This window comes from Pipistrellus kuhlii, unplaced genomic scaffold (genome assembly GCF_014108245.1).
Source record: "Pipistrellus kuhlii isolate mPipKuh1 unplaced genomic scaffold, mPipKuh1.p scaffold_m20_p_26, whole genome shotgun sequence".
In the NCBI taxonomy this organism is placed as follows: Eukaryota; Metazoa; Chordata; class Mammalia; order Chiroptera; family Vespertilionidae; genus Pipistrellus; species Pipistrellus kuhlii.
In genome coordinates, this window is record NW_023425525.1 from 4,100,846 (window position 1) to 4,118,141 (window position 17,296).

A 17,296-nucleotide genomic window follows, 5' to 3' on the forward strand; every position below is an offset into this window, starting at 1 on the left:
CTTAAACAGTGAAGCACATGGAGAATCAGAATAACGCAGTCTCTCCTCAACCCACAGGCTGCTCTCGCCGTTGCCCCTCTGCCCTCTCACAGTTGAGCCTCTCTCATCCCAAACAGCTTAGAGTTCCCGCACACACCAGGTGTTCCACACTTCCACGCCTTCCTCCTGCTGTCCCTTCTGCCTTCTCCATGCCCAACGACACGGTTAGCCTGTACGCCCGCACATCCCTCTCTGAACCTCCCCCTGCTGGCTTACCCACACTCACCTCAGCCTGACGGCCCTCTGTGTTCTGTACAGGCACCAACCCACATTTGCCATTTCTCTTTTCCTGCAGATATGAACCCGCCTCCAGGATCACTGCCCCACAGGGAGCGACTGAGACAGAGCACAGCGAAAGCCACACCCCCCACACACTTCTTTAAAGCCAGTATCTAACTCTTCTAGCTCCTGAAACCTGGACAGAATGGGTCAGGGGGGCACAAGTATTCAATCTATGCTTGCTAAACCAAAACTTACATAAGCCACAGGGAATGAAACTTGAAAAATGCAGAAATGGGAAAACTACCACTCCCTGAAATATGGAAATGAGGATTTTCAACCACACTTCTCTCTCCAAAGAAAAGGCAAGGGCTTCTTTATTTTGGCAAGAACAGGTGACTTTTTAAAAACTGACATTTGAGGACCACTGGGGAGACTGCAATCGTTTCTCAGTCTTAATATCACGGCCTCTTAATTACACTCTCCACTCGTCGTCTGCCCCCCCAGAGTGGCAAGCTGGGCAGTATTTTGTTTTGGAAACAAATTTTTAATCAAATTTAACCTCAAAGTATGATTTAATAAAGTTTCCAATGCAAGACCCCAAATTCAAGGTGCCTTATAAAAATATATAACCAAGAGTCCTATTGCATACACATAAATATCCTAGGCTGAAATTACTATGAAAAGAACAAATTGTAACACACCTCAGCTGAACAATGCAACTATTAAATTGTTGTGCCTATGCTGAAGAGTCTTCAGGATACATAATTTATTATAAGCACTAATTATACAAACAGAATGATTTCATTATTAAATTAAAAAGCGTTTGTGGATACATGCAAAGAAGTAGTTATGGAAAATAATACACCCAGGTATCAGCTGTAAGACCAAGAAATACATGGGCATAGGGAGGATTGTAAACAAGTATGTTCACATTTTATTTCATGTGGTTTGAATTAATTTGAATGTAAACATATGTAAGAACTTAAGCTGTTCACCCTTTATAGTTCTAGGTTATACTTACTTCAAAAAAATTTATACATGCTCAGTGAAAATAAAGATTTCCACCTATATCAGTCCACATCCCAAATCAGAACCAAGATTTTCCACATTTCTGTTACCACCAAATGTAATCGACTGCCAGCCTTTGCACTCGAGTCTCCAGGGGAAAATACAACAGCGGCCACTGCAGTGGCTGCTGAGTGACAACGTGCCAGGAACCCGAGGCTTCGTTTCCACCCTCACCTCCCCCCCCCCCCACCTGCCCCCGGATTTCCTCGTCCTTGCACAGCGCCGTGCGTTCAGAGAGTGGAACTGGAACTCAAACCCAGATCTAAGACCTCATGCCCCACCTTCTTCTGGCTGTACCTTTCCTGTCACAGGCACATGAGGCCACCATCGGAGGCTCCTAATCAAAGAGGTTTTTTCTTCTTTTTTTTCTTTTTTTAATATATTTTATTGATATTTTACAGGGAGGAAGGGAAAGAGATAGAGAGCTAGAAACATCAATGACAGAGAAACATCGACCAGCTGCCTCTTGCACACCCCCTACTGAGGATGTGCCCGCAACCAATGTACATGCCCTTGACCGGAATCGAACCCGGGACCTTTCAGTCCGCAGGCCTACGCTCTACCACTGAACCAAACCAGAAAGAGGTTTCTCCTTCCCACTCTCTTCTAATCCTTAACAATAGTCCACATTTAAGAGACTTCCCCAGCCCGCATGGCTCAGAACCAGGAGGATATGGTTTAATTCCCAGAGCACAAGCCTGTGTCACAGACTCAATCCCCAGTAGGGGGCGTGCAAGAGGCAGCCCATCAATGCTTCTCCATCATTGATGTTTCTAACCCTCTCTCGCTCTCCCTCTTTGAAATCAATAAAAGACATATGACTAAAAGAGACGTTCTCCTGCAAGCCAGGATCCTACTTCTTTGGAAGCAAGCTGGGACCACCAGGCACCAGTCTCCACTCCGGATTCTGCTGCTCTTGTTATCTCCAACACATCACCTCCCGGAGACAAAGCCTTGGCCTCTGCCTCCTGATGCCCTCTTCGCCCTCTCCCATCTCCTTATCCCCTCCAATTTTTCTGCAATTCATCTATATTAAGATGAAGCCACTAAGAATTACCTAAAAGAAAAAGTAGTCTCATTTTCTGTCTTTTAAGACAAGCTGTCCAGATATTTTATGTAAGTCCCAGATTTCAGACTACCTGTACCTATCTTTTTCCTAGAAGACGACAATAAATCAACCCTTCAAAGAAGTCAAACAAGATCTTTTTTTCCTTTGGAGAAAGCAAGAAACGGGACATCTCTGCTCTGACTTGCCATTGCAAACATGATCGGGCTGCTTGTGTAAGCTACTTTGAGGACTTGACAGCTTAACTGGGAGGCACAAAGGCAGGGCAGAGTCGTGGATCTGGAAACTGGTAACACCAATCACCTACAGCGCTGTGGCAAGCCACTTCTACCAGGGCTTACTGGAGTTCAGCAGCTAACACCTCTAAAAACTTCCCCCGTGCTAGCCCGTTTCTACCAGTTTTCCTTTTTTAAATTAGTAGGTGTTTAACTATTTTGAAAATAGTACTCTACTGATTAAAGGACTCGCATAGACACAAATAGTCTGTATAAAAGACTTACTATGTCTCCAAGTCAATTGCTCTAACATCACCTAGATTTAGTGACTACTGTGGCAAAAGACAGAATTCATAATTTGAAGACACAGTTACTTTATCAAGAACCAGATTTTTAAATACCCAAAAATGAGGAAACTTGGGGTACTTACAAAAGGTTTCTTGTTTTCCTTATAGCTAGCACTTTACAGAATAAAATGAAAGGAATGCTCTACTTATTCCAAGATCCTAAAATAAAGCGATTAAAGCATTTTAGACTTAGCCTGTGATGTCCCTAAGTGTTTTGGCCAATAGTTTCAACCTTGGCTTGTCAAATCTTCAAGTGTACAGACAACCACATGCAAGCAGTGGACTTGGTCTCCACTGTTTGAAAACCTAAGACAGATTCAGAAGACTCTCCACATGTATGCTAACAGAAAGCAGGATGAACTGTCTGTAAGAAAGTAGAATCACAGTTACCAGAAGTATTGAGACAGATGTCAGAGGGTGGATTAACTGTCATAAACAAGTCTTGTCCATTCAACAGGAGGATCTGGCCCAGCTGGCATGGCTCAGTGGTTGAGCACAGACCTATGAACCAGGAGTTTGTGGAATCAGGAGTTTGTGGAATCAGGAGTTCTGGGAATTGATTAGGGTACCTGCCCAGGTTTCCAGCTCAATAGCCAGTGTGGAGCCTGTGAGAGGCAGTGGATCAATGATTGTCTCTCATCACTGATGTTTCTATCCCTCTCTCCCTCTCCCTTTATCTCTGAAATCAACCATATATATATATATATATATATATATATATATATATTTTTTTTTTTTTTTTTTTTTTCTTTAAGGTAGAGCGTCTAGCCCTGACCACGTGGCTCAGCTGAATCATCCCACGCACCAAAAGGTTGTGGTTCAATTCACAGTCAGAGCACATATCCAAGTTGTAGGTTTGATCCCCAGTTGGAGTGAGTATGGGAGGCAATGGATTGAGATTTCTTACATCTATGTTTCTCTCTCCCCCACACCCCTTTCTCCGCTCCCTCAAAAAAAAAAAAAAAAATCCCCCTTGACTCAATGCTGGCCTTGTGACTTGCCTTGCTCAGTAGAATGGGATGGAAATACTAGTGTGCCGATTCTAGGCCATCCCTTTGAGAGGCCTCGCAGCTTCTGCTTTCACTGGGATGGCCACACCAAGTGATGAGGTATCATGTGGAGAAGTCAGGAGGACAAGCACCAAGAGGCCAAGCAGGTGAGTGAAGCTTTCTTGGACCTTTTCACCCAGCTTACTAACTAACTAACTAACTCACAATGACACCCAGTGGAACAGAACCAGCCACCGAACAGACTCACAGCACCATGAGGAAGAAGAACTTGTTGTTCTGAGCTGCTATTTTGTGGTGGTTTGTTATGAATCAACTCCCTAAACCAGTGGTCGGCAAATTCATCAATCAACAGAGCCAAATAACAGTACAACGATTGAAACTTCTTTTGAGAGCCAAACTTTTTAAACTTAAACTTCTTCGAACGCCACTTCTTCAAAATAGACTCACCCAGGCCGTGGTATTTTGTGGAAGAGCAACACTCAAGGGGCCAAAGAGCTGCATGTAGCTCGAGAGCCGCAGTTTGCTGACCGCGGTCCTAAACAATTAAGTGGCAATGCCAGGTATTCTGATTTATGCCTCTTTCAGTTCATTTAGAGTCCTCAAAGAAAAGTTCTGTAATAGTCTCAGACAATTTCCTAATCAAGTTAAATGGTTTCAGGATAATTTTCTAAAATACATAATTGGTATCCTAAGTGTTCCCCTTCAGGGCAATAAAATCCACACAGTACATTAAAATTTATAACTGTTTATTTACCAATACTGAGCACTTGCCAAACAGTGAGTTAAGAGCATGAGAAATTATACCCTCAATTTTAAAAGCCCTGAAAACTATGTTTGCAACCAGCTTTCATGCAAAACCCTGGCAGTCCAAGCCAACTTTTTATACATCAGATTTATGGGGCAGAAATCCCAACAAAAAATGGCAAGCCTACCCCCGCTGGTCACTGCTACCACACTGCCACCTCCAGTCTTATGACTCCAGAAGTTTGAATCAGAGGCAAGAGTCGATAAAAGAAAGTCAGCTAAGAATAGCTCACCTCTCTCCCTCCTCTCAGACCAAACCAACCGGAGTTACTTCATGGATAATTCATTCCGCTCAGAAACATCACTGCTAGAAAAGTTGTTGTCCTAATGCTGCTGAAGACCATTACAATGGAGTCGCTTTAAGTATATGTATCAAGGTAGCTCATCTTTATACAGCTTCACTTTCATATAAAATCCAGAGCTGTAAGGTAACTGCAGTGATGTGGCTCATAAGAGAATTTCAAAGTATGGCACACATCATTCCCTCTTGCTGATTGAGTGAAAGAGGTGCCCGCGCAAAAGTAACTGAGCTACCACCAGGTTACAGACAAGAAAGAAATACAAGTCAAGTTTCTGACAGGGGAAGTCTCGGAGCTCTGTAATTCCAGAAATATGTTTAAGTCTCAGCTGGGAATTCATTTATTTCCAGCAGAATGGCAAATCAGAACAAAATAGGCCCCTGTTAGCTTATTACTGACATTTGGCAGGAGCAGATCATGTAGGTGATCTCACAAGTCCAAAGGAGAGTTACAAACACAGGCAAGACTCTCAATTCCCACTGGCTCGGCACATGTCATGCTTCCTTACATCTTCCTGGTTACCGTGGGCAGCCACACACAGCACTTGAACACTTACTTTTTGTATAAATTCTAATAAGGGCAAAGTACAAAGTCTTTTAAACGCTTCCAAACTGTATTGAGAACACAGGTTGACATAAAAAAAAATCTCACAATTTAAGCAGCCATGCATTACTGATCTTAAACTGAGCACTCCAAAGATAATCCTGCTTACAATTCTTTACCAAAAGTTTCCTAGCATTCAGAATCTCAGTCTCCGCATGTGTGCGAGATGTCCCTGATTCACAAGCTCCACCTGTGCCGCTCTGTTAAGCCAGGCGGCACAGCCGTGCACACCTAGGCTTAAAAGGTCAGCGTTAAAAGCAGCTTTTGTTGTCCCGAAACAACAGGGTCCGAAGCCCTGGCTAGTGGGCACCTGGCTAGTGGGCACACGGCTGGTCACAGCATCAGCCTATTCCATACTGAACAGCTATTAAAAGGAAGCGCTGGCTTTTCAACAGCCAATTAAAGTAAGATAGACTGAAATTTTTATACATGCTGTCTACCCAATTTACATGTTAAGCACTCGATTCTAAAATGCAAATGAGTTGTTCATTTATTTTTAAGAAAACAAAACAAAACAGAGATTTGAGCTTAGGCACCAGTCTGTCTTAACCAATTCTGCCTGGGGGGGGGGGGGATTAACACTATAATATCCTACTATATTTTTTGCTCCTTTGTTCAAATAGATATATTCTGATCAATATATCCTAACAACTAAATCATGAGGGCATTTAAGCTATGAAAGTCTGAAAATATTAAAATTTTTTCATAATTTAAAGCAGTAATGGAAAATGAAATAAAACCACCGCCCTCTCAGTTCCCCAGTGTCAGCGACTTTCCCGGTCTCTCTCCCATGCCCAATATAACAACAAAATCAGTGCTATTTACATAGGAACACATACAAGGTCCCACAAAGATACCAGTGGCTCTTCTCAACCAGATGCAGCTACTCTTCCAAAGTCCCAGCAGTTTTCACACCCACCCTTAACTTAAACTTTACCAAGTGGGAGGGGGGTTGGTTCAGCTTATGCCTCAGAGTGAAGCCAAGTCTTCACGTGTTGTCTTTTACAGAAAGTGCAACACTACCCCCAACGTTCAGTGCAACCCTCTCTTCATTCCGGATGGAGGGAACCTCAGGCTCTGTGCAGTGCTGCGGTAATCTTCCCCAATGGAGGGGTATCTGAATGCAGATAAGCAACATTCCTTCCACATTCCCTTGAGTCTTCGGTAATCAGGAGCTAAGCTTGGTCTGAACCAAATTCAACAATACCCCTTCCTGAAAGGGTCCCCGCCCAGCTCTGCTCCCAGGCAGAGTTAGGCCAGGCTGCCAAGCATCAAATCACTTCCTAGGCCTGCTCCCCGGTTTGAGTCGCTGCAAGCCCATTCATCCATCTCAGAGTGCTGCCATAAGCATTCTTCAGCCCCGAGCTCCCGACATGCCTTGCACAGCAGGTATAAAGGTCACCGCAGCATATGTGGGTGTGCCTGCCTAGATGCCTACACGATGATGGGATGGAATGCAATGACTGCTAAGCACAAAGAACTCCACCCAGAAGTCCAGCAGGCTCCCTTGGCAAGGACGGGTGTGTGGCGTTCACCTCTGTCACCAGTCCCACCGCTTGACCTCCTGTAGGTGCTCAGGGGCATGCGGATCACCAGGGTCCCTCTGCCTCTCAAAGCCCATTCAGATAAGAGGTTCCGTTCAAACAGAATTATAAAATGAATTTCCAGGACATTTCTCTAAGGAAATTCCAAAAAAGAAAGCTCTACTTTTGTTTTTAGCCATTTGAATATAAGCAAAGGAGTTACTCTTTTATTCTGAGTAAAAAGTTGTCTCCAGAACAGTCCTATTTAGTTTGCTGGTAAGATAGTATCATTTAAAGTCCTGAGCATTTTAATTGAATCTACAGCGTTCATAAAATGAAGCTTCCACTGATAAATCTGGTAACATTACACCTCATGTGCTTTCCTAAAGAGGAACCTGCTCGTTATAAAGTAACAAGGAACTAAGTTGTGTTTAGGTTGAGCAAAGCCTTTATGAATAAGAGAGGCAGTTCTTACCAGATGTTTTAAGTTTAATTCCCTACACATGGGGAGAAATTAACACCAGGTTGGAAAGAAAATCAGCAGAGTAAGACAAAGTAACTGGCATTTGCAGTTAGGTCAATGAATTGTATCTGAGAAACACAAGACACTTAATGTTTACATTTAGGGACTCTCAAACGTTAAAATGCCAATCCTTCAGCGAAACCATTGCTTTTTTAAATTTATTCAATATTTAAAGAAAGTTAAGACACACTGGCTAAACACGAAACCAATTAGAATTTGCAGAAATGTGCTCACATTCCTCCCCTCCCCCCAGGTAAACAATTCAGACTATGCCTTTCAACTTCTTTTTAAGGAGATATGACTTCATGCAGAATTTTTCAATTCCTATGAAACTGAGATCAGTTTAGATACTTTCCAGTATACATCCTATTGTTTTAGTAAAATGTTTTTACAGGATTCCATTCTAATATATTAAGTTATTTGACCCCCTACGGAAATTCTCAACTAGAACTAAATCTACCCAGTCACACCAATCTCTTTTCAACTATCCCAATGAAAATTAAGCACATGAACAAGAGAAATCCACAAAAACCCAAACCAACTTGCTAACAAAAACACGATTTGTGAGAGTGCTTTACCTGGAAGAGAACTCAGTCTAGAAATAGGCAATAGTGACGTTTTATGCAGCCATCTCCGCACAGCAACAGGGAAGTCCACCCCTCCCGCCCTCTCGCACCCACTATCACCAATGCCTAACCAGACAAACAGTCCTAGTTTACATTAACTTCCAGGTTAGAGCTCGGCCCGGCCGGGAGTGGGGAGATGGGAGGGGAAAGCGCGCAAACCCTCACCCCACCTTGCGAAACCCAGAAAGGCGCACACAGGCCGGCCCGGCTCCTTTTAGTTCCAGGGCGGCGATCCCAGCCGGCTCTGGAGGAAGGAGCCATTTCTCCAGAACACTCCAAAACTAAAAGCTCAGCCTCCAACGTCTCTAAAGTGACACCCAACACATGCTCTCCCAAAAGTGCAAGCCCCTGCTGCAGGAGCCCAAATCTTCGGTCTTCGTGATCTCTTGGTGGTAACTTATAAGCAAAAAATGTTGTTTAAAAGGGGCGGGGGTGGGAGGCAGAGGCGGGAGACAAAGGCGGATTGCAGGAACCTATGAGCCTCCGGGCTGACCGAGGGGCGCCCCTGGGCAGGAGAAGGCCAGGCCTGGTCCACCCACGTGTCCCGGTCCCGGCCGGCCAGCTCACAGGGCAGGAGGCCATCTCTCCCCGCAGCCCGGCGGCCACAACTCGGGAGGGACAAGGGCACGCCACACCCACGGGTGTCCGCAGCTGCTTCTGCCTCTCCCGCTCCCGCGCTGACAAGGCGGACGGGGGCGGGTGGGAATGGGGGGTAGGAGTCGCCCACAGCTCCCCTAAATCCGACAGACCCCCCAAAACTGCCCCGAGGCTGGTTTCCGGGTGGAGCCACTAGAACTCCGGGTCTGGGGAGTCCCCGGTGCTGAGTTTCCTTCAGAGCCGCTCCTACACCGAGTGTCGGGGACCCCCCCCCCCGCGCTGCCCACGCGCACCTGCCGCCCCCGATGCCCGGGCGCCGCCCGTGGGCCCCGGGAAGTGTCCGCAGCTGAGCAGCCGGGTCCTCCCGAACGAACCAGCAAACCCGCTCACCTTTGCCTCTTGGGGACCGAGTGCTCCACCTCCAGCAGTTTGCCGTGCAGCTCCACTTTACCTGCGGGCAGAGGGGCGGTTGGCGGGGAGCGGCGGCCCCGGGGCTCCCCGACACCCCGCTCGGCCCCGGCCGCGGCTCCAGGCCGAGGGGAGCCCCGCGCCCGCGGGGGGACCGCCGCACCTTCCGGAGGGGCGAGGGGAGGCCTCCCCCCACGACACCCCCGTGGACACCCGGGGAGGGGACTCGGGGAGGGGACGCGGCTCCGGCCCAGGCCCGCGCGCAGCAGGGGCGGCGGGAAGGGCGGGCGCGGGGGGAGCGGGCGGGACGGCGGACACCGCCCGCCGAGGGGCCCGAGCGGCCTCCGTGGGCCCCCGCCCGCCCGGCCGCCCGTCGGGCTCCGGGGCGCGGGCGGTGGGCCGGGGCCGCGGTCACACTGGCCGCCGGCTCCAGCCCGGCCGCCCTCGGCGGGGCCGCCCGCGGGGTCCGGGAGGAAGGAGGAAGCGGCGTGCGGAGCCCGAGCCGCGCGGGGCCCCTCCCCGGCCCCTCGCCCCGCGCCCGGCTTCCTGACAGCGGGGCCCGGAGCCCGGGGCCCGGAGCCGGCGGGGAGCGGGGGCCGGAGTCCGAGCCGGGACCCCGGGCGCCCAGCGCGGGTGGGCCCCGCCGCGGCCCCGCTCCCGGGCCCCGGGGGCAGGCGGCGGGCCGGGCCCCGGGGGGAGGCGGCGGCCGGGCCCCGGGGAGGCGGCGGGGTGGCCGGGCGGCGGGCCGGGCCCCGGGGGAGGCGGCGGGGCCGGGCCCCGGGGGAGGCAGCGGCGGGCCGGGGTAGGCGCGGGCCGGGCCCCGGGGGAGGCGGCGGCCGGGCGGCGGGCCCACCTGAGAGCGCCTCGATGGCCCGCAGCGCCCCGCCGTCGTCGGCGCAGTCCACGAAGGCGTAGCCGCCCTTGAGCAGGAAGGGGCCGGCGGCGGGGACCTGCGCCTCCCGGAACACGCGCTCCAGGTCGGCGGCCGCCGCGGCCTCGCTCAGGTTCCCGATGTACAGCTTGTTCATCGCGGCGCGCGGCTTCCTCGGGGAGCGCGTGAGGAGACCAAGCCGGCGGCCGGCGGCGCGCCTCGTCTCCCGCCGCTCACACGGGGCCGGACGGCGGATCCGGGCGGTGCGGCGCGGAGAGGAGCCTCGGCGGCCCCGCCGCGGCAGAGCTCGGCGCGGAGGAGCCGGCGGGCGGGGCGGCGGGGAGGGGGAGGAGGGGAAACTACTTTTTGTCTCGGCCTCCGGCCGGCCGCCGCCTCCGCCTCCCGCACGGCCCGCGGCGGGGGGGGCGGGGCGGGGCGCGGGGCGGGCCGGAGGGGGGCGGGAGGGCGGGGGCGGCGCGGGCGGCGGAAAGGATCCGCTCCGAGTGTCCGGCGTTTTGAATGAGCCACGTGTTCAAACTACAAATCAACGTCTCACGTGAGGAATCCCGGCGCCGCGAGGAGAGGGGCTCGGTGGGGGAGGGGCGGGGCGGGGGGGACCGGGAGCGGGGGGGCGGGGGGGGGGGGAGGGAGGAGGGGGGAGGAGGAGGGGGGAGGAGAGGGAGGAAGGTGGGGGGGGAGGGGGGAGAGGGAGAGGGGAGGGAGAAGAGGAAGAGGAGGGGAGGAGGAGGAGGAGGGGAGAGGGAGGAGGGTGGGGAGGGGAGAGGGAGGAGGGTGGGGAGGGGAGAGCAGGGGGCGGAGAAAAGAGGAAAAGGCCGAAGGAGCCGCGGGCGGCGGCGCCGGGGCCCCGGTGGAAGGAGGGGTATCTGGCCGGGCGGGTCCGGGGAGGGGAGCGGAGAGGAGGGAGAGGAGAGGAGGCGCGAGGAGGGAGAGGAGGGGAGGGGAGGGGAGAGGAGGGGAGGGGAGGGGAAGGGAGAGGAGGGAGAGGAGGGGAGGGATACGGATTCCTTTTTCTCGTGAGGAGATGGGGTGGGGGCTCAGTTGCCGGAGTTTTAAATGTTGGGTTTCTGAGAACGCGGCCCGGAGCCGCCGTCCCGAACTCGCCTCGTGGCCGGGGGCACGCGGAGGACCGCGGGCGCCGCCGCGGGGGAGGGAGCGGGACGGGGGGGGGCGGCCCGCACCCCGCACCGCCGGCCCCGCGGGTTGCGGGAGGCAGAGGCCCGGGGGCGGGGGTTTGGGGGCGGGCGGCCGGGGCCTCGGGGCCGGAGGAGCGGGGAAAGTCGGTGTAAAAGGACACATTTCCTCCCGTAGCTCCCGAGGAGGAGTGGGGCGGGCCGGCCCTGCCATGGAAATGGTTTTAGTGGGAGAACCACGCTCCGCGTTCACCCGCAGGCGGGGTCGCCCCGAAAATGGCTCTCCGCCGCCTCCGCCCGCGGTGGTCCGCGGCGCCGTCTCCCCTGGGCGCCGGCCCGGCGGGGGCGGGGGGCCGGCCGGGGGCCCTCCTGGGCCGCCCGCCCGCGGCCGAGGAGGAACACGGAAATGGACGCGGCGCCGGGGGCTCCGAGTGCCCTCTCCGCGGCCTCCGCTCACAGGCCTCCTGCACCGGACACTCGGGGACTTTAATAGGGAGAGAGAAAATGCTTACACTAAACAAGACGGAACTTCTGTACAGCAGAAATGTATGCAAACCTCGTTAATGGATGGTACTCTTACTAGCAGGAAAGTGGATTGTGCAATTGAGAAAATACTGTGATTTACACCGAAACACCTTCATTATGGCAAGTTGATAAGTTGGTTTCCCTTGTCAAACCGTGTATGGCATTTAAAAGTGTGTATTTTCCAACTGAAAGGTGAGTGGCAGGCTTTTTTAAAAATATGTGGGAATCATTGCATAGTATGAAGAGTATTTACATTTTTCTTTTAAAAAACAAAGTTACTTGATAATTTTGGTTAAGGAACTGGAAGGTATCAGATAATCCATTTTAAATGCAACTATTCTGACAAGTTTTTTGGTTTTTCCTGCCAAGCAAACCCAATTCTTTAAATGTAAAACTCATTTCCTCAATATTTTCATTCACATTTAACTTAGCAAAATATTTTCACTTTGAGATAGAAAAGACAAACCTGTTTTTATATAATTTAGAACTCTATTATAAGCTCAATCTTAAAAAACAATTTTAGTAGAAATTTTGTATGACTAGGTTTCTTCCCCCCCCAAAAAAAAAGCAGGTTTAACTTTTCAAAGAGGCTTATTTCCCTTTCCATGTTTTTAAAAAAGAGAGCCTGCTTCTAAAAAAGAAAAATATATATGTTCTTCCTTTATGACTTACGTGGTATAAAAATGTAAATATCAAAAATTGTGAATTTTTCATGAACCTGTTGCATGTGATCAAAAGCTGTTTTTTTAAATATGCTTTCCATTCGTTTAGTAATGCTTGCTTTCCTAAATACCTCTTTAAATATTACAAACTAGCCTGTTGGATCATTTAACTTTTAGTAATTTCTCATGATGAACAAATTTTGCATGTTCAGCTTGTCAGTTTCCAAAGTCAATTGAATGTGGTTCTGGATTTCTGACTATTTGCTCATTAAAACTGAGACCAAAGGAAATATCTACTTCCAAAGCATAGGGGGGGGGAATTTGTTTATTTTCCATAAATACTAGCCCATGCTTGTCTGTCACTATCACACAAATCTAACAGCTGGAATTTAAAACATTGTGTGCCGTTTTGAAGAAATATGTTCCTGGGGCTCTTGTGATTTCATCTGTGTATTATTGTAACACACTGGATACTCCCATCTAGGACCTTAAAAACATACACGAGTTACAGAAGCCCAGACCTCACAAAGGGAGTGGCTGAGCCCACTTAACTCCCAATCTTCCAGGCACTGAGGGATGAGTACATATTTTTCAAAAACATGGGTAATTGTTTTTTTAATTGGCATTTCGAGTGCAAACATATCTTTGATGGATTTTCAAGAATGTATATGAAGTCCATCTGACTTCCAGGCTTCTGGTGAGCTCACACACGAAATCAGCCAAGCACATGGGCTGCTCCCAACTCTGCCCGACGCAGGGGCAGCTCCTGGTTACGAATTCCACGGAGGATCCCCATGGGCCATGGTGTGTGCTGGCGGCCGAGCCTGCCCCCGGACGGCCGCCCCTCCTTGCCGCCCTGAGCACCAGACCCAGGTCTGGTGTTGGTAATGCAACGTGAAAGGAGAAGGACGAGGGTTACAAGGTCGGTTACCGTGGCCGTGTCCGCAGGTAATGAGCGACGGCTGAGCAGGCAGAGGCGGGAGGAACGGCGATCCGGGGCCGCCCCGCACGCCCGCCGCCCGGCCCGGCCCGGCCCGCCCCGCGCCGGGGTCCGCTCCGCGTGGCCGGGCCTCCGGGCGGCGCCTTCCCACCCGCTCCCGCCCCCTCCCCGGCTCCCTGGGGCCCGGCTCCCCGGGGGCCGCTCCGTTGGATCCAGACGCGTGATGAGCAGTGACCGGCTCTGCCTCCCCCCAGTTTCCCCTCAGTCACTTTTGTCTGGCACCAAACATGGTGCCCCCGGAGAGAAGAGGGGGCCGTTTCCTTTTCCCCCGGCTCTGCCCGGAGGAGGCGGGACCCCCGAAGCTCCTCACGCGGGGAAGACCCTCCGCCGGCCGCGGAGGGCGGAGACCACTGCGCCGCCCGGCCCCGCTGGGGCTCCGTCCCCTCGCGCGGAGCAGCGCGGACGGTGAGACGTGGGGCCCGAGGGAAGCGCTGCCGGTCCCCGCGCGCACGACCCCGGGGCCCGCGGTCCTCCTCCTCCGCCGGGCCGGGCCGGAACCAGCGCCGGGGCCCCCGGCGCGGCGGGATGCTCGGAGGGAGACGGCGGCAGCCTCGCGGGACCGCGCCGGCCGGGAGGAGGGCGGAGGGCGGGGCGGGCGGCGCAGCGCGCAAACGCGGGGGGCGGGGCCTCGCGCGGCGCGGGCGGACGGGCCGGCCCGAGTCGAGCGGCCCGCGTGGCGAGGCCCCGCCCCTGCCCGGGGAGGGGGCGGGGCCCCTCCTCTCCCCCGATTGGTGGGCGGAGGGCCTATCAGCGCGGGCCGCCGCCGCCGGAGCCGTTTGCTGGGTCCCACTCATTGGCCCCCGAGCCGCCCTGCGTTTCCATCGTTTGTGGCGCGAAAACAGCCCTTCGCTCCCTGTCCTTGGAGAGGCCGGTCCCCCCCGGGCGTCCTCGGGTCCCGCTGCCCTTTGACGGCGCCCCGGGCCCCGACCCCGCGCAGGGGAGGGGGCGGAGGAGGGGGGAGCCGGTCCCGGGTGCGGGGCCCGCCCCGGGCTGGCCGCGTGGTGCCGCGGAGCCCGCCCTCCCCCGCGTCCAGCGCCCGTGCTCAGCAGCCGGAGTCACTCCGTGTCCAACATCTCCGAGTCTACATACTTTTTTTTTTAGTTACAACAACAAAATGCGTTTCTGTCTAAATGCCTGGACTTCCCTGAAACTTCTAGAGAATCGACTCAAGCCGCCCCCTCCCTCTCCGACCCGCTTTGTGGTGCCCAGGGTGGTTCTAAGCAAAACCGAACAGCCTCCAAAAACAGGCAAACGAAAAGCCCCGGTCACGTCCGCTCTGCCCAGACAGAGTTCGTTGTGGAGCTGTCCTAGGACCGGAGGAGCTGAGACCAGCCTGGAAGGACTAGCGATTTCTGTAGCTGAAAGGTTCTAACTTTGCGTTTGGTGGAGACGGTGAGGAAAAAAAAATGTGAGATTGGCTTCTAGATGAAGCACAAATCAAACGAAAAATCATACTTAAAATGGTTAACTGAGAAAACGAACAGTTACCGCAGTGTATTCTAGGCATTGGGGTCTTTGTGCCTTTCTAGTTGTATTTGCTATTGGAATTCTCAAAAAATTAAAGATCAGAACTTCTGACCATGAAAGAAAAGAGGAAAGTGTAAATTTATTTGTTATATCTAATTTTATAGCATAGTTTCCAATTCTTCCATTATTTAAGGAAAAAGAAATGTACCAGTTAAAAATGTGACTTAATTTGTTCACAGATAATTTAATTGTTAATTTTTAAGTCTTGATAAAATACTTGATGTAGTTACAAAACAGTTAAACGGTTATTCCTCAGTAAATATCAAAAATTTGCAGAGAATTGGTTTAAAATAACGAGTTCAATTATTTTTTATATTGTTAACTCTTAGCTAGTAGTGAAGTTACATCATTCTCAAGTTCTTTTGGGGGGAAAAATATTCTTTATTTAGTTTCTGTATTCTTTCGTTTTGGCCTTTAAAAAACAACTAATTGAAGTAACATAAATTACCATGCACTCTAATGCCAAAACAAAGTTATTTTAGCAGCTCTTTAAAACAAGATTCAAGAACTGATTTAATTAGTAAAGAAAAAAAATTTAAATACATTTTGTTTACATTTTATATAATTCAACTACATTTCACTAATGTTAAGAGAGATGTATATTTGAAGTTCTTATGTAAAATTATTTTCCAGAAATAGAGTAATTTACAAATGGTTTATTGTTAGTTGAGCAAACTAAAGCTTAGAGACAAATTTATAGTGTAAATGCTGAAGATTACAGTTAATGATTTAGGTTACCCCCTAAATACCTAAGATATTTAAAATGAGAAGATGAGTTTTGTACAATGATTCCAGATTGGGATTTATATATTCTGTAATTTTCATATTTTGAAAATGATACAATAGGAGAATATTAAATAAGTTTTTAGAGTAGAGAAAATTTAATTGTAAAAGAAGTTCCAAATTAATGTAGACAAGCCAAAACTCTAAAATTTGAGATATTTTCAAATGTTTTCTCACATTCAAAAATTTATATGATCAGTGTTTTTCTTTTAAGGAAACTGTTCTTGCTGGGAGAAATTGATTTTTGTAGATTTCCAACTAAGTCAGGAATGAGAGTTTTAATATAGCTGGTAAACCTTACAAATAATTTATTGCAATTATATCTTTTATTTCACTTAGGTGAAACTGTAAATATTCATTTAATATTGCTGGTCTAGGAGAGGGTCGGGATGAGACCTTGGAGAAAAGCCTTTGGTGATTGGTATGTGCATAAGTATTTGCAGACCAACCGTAGAAAAACAAAGACAGGCATTTGTTGGTGGGGGAGGGGTATGGGGAAGCTGAGGAGAGCTGGGTATTTAAACGTGTTTCTTGGTTGCAACTCATTTATCCTGCAGGTTTCCTTGCTAAGAGTGGAGGGCAGGTGGTAGAGAGAGAATGTATTAACTAATGGAGTAAAATGGGACAGTAATCTAAGCATGAAATCCCACTGGAAAAAAGCCTACTCCCCTCACTAAAATAATCGGAAAGCAAAGCACATGCTGAGCTGATAGCTAGTTTCCAGCATTTTCTAGCATGTACGTTTAAAAGAACATCTTAAATTCCTATTTTTATGTTTGGATCCTTTGTTTTCTTGACCACTGCTTTTCCAGATCCTTTTCCCAAACACTTAGGAACTAAAGCCCCTTAATGAAACAGCAGATTTCATGACAAGCATACATACACAAACCAGCTTTCTGTGATTTTAGAGAAAAACTGGTGAATTCCTCATGCTGTCTAGAGATGGAAGCTTAATTCTTAGATTTAATAAGGCAAGATATATCTGTAAGTTCCTTATTTGAAAGAATAATGATAGATCATTACCATTTCCACTTTGATTCATTAAAATTCATTCCTTCATCAATTCAGTTTACAATTTAGCCTCTCTAGCATGATGATCTCTAAAGATGAAAGCAGGGAGGGGGGTTAAATTATTTCAAAACATCTCAGTTTAAGTTCATAAGAACCCGAGAACATAAGATACAGCAGAAAAAACAAAACCTAATCTGAAATCTTTTATCAAAATTGACACCATAAGATTTGTCCTAAAATTTATGCCCAACACACTTCAATTGAAACATTTACTCTTTGTGTGGTAGATGATTGCTTTAAAAGATTAAAGTTGGACCCTGACTGGGTAACTCAGTTGATTTTAGCATTATCTGCAAAGGTTATGGGTTCAATCCCTGGTCAGGGCATATAAGAATCAACCAATGAATGCATAAATG

The 17,296-nt window shown here is 49.9% G+C and overlaps 1 protein-coding gene across 1 annotated transcript in view; it reads right to left on the reverse strand.

Annotated features, from left to right (window-relative positions):
• IGF2BP3 (insulin like growth factor 2 mRNA binding protein 3) overlaps window positions 1-10,413 on the reverse strand; it is an 80,236-nt gene extending 69,823 nt beyond the window's left edge. Inside the window, exons 1-2 of the mRNA XM_036453714.2 lie at window positions 10,204-10,413; window positions 9,333-9,393 (exon numbers count right to left, since the gene is read on the reverse strand). Of these exons, the coding sequence (XP_036309607.1) occupies window positions 9,333-9,393; window positions 10,204-10,378 (236 nt within the window). The 5' untranslated portion in view covers window positions 10,379-10,413. The remainder of the gene's footprint in view (window positions 1-9,332; window positions 9,394-10,203) is intronic.
• Window positions 10,414-17,296: the final 6,883 nt, after the last annotated feature.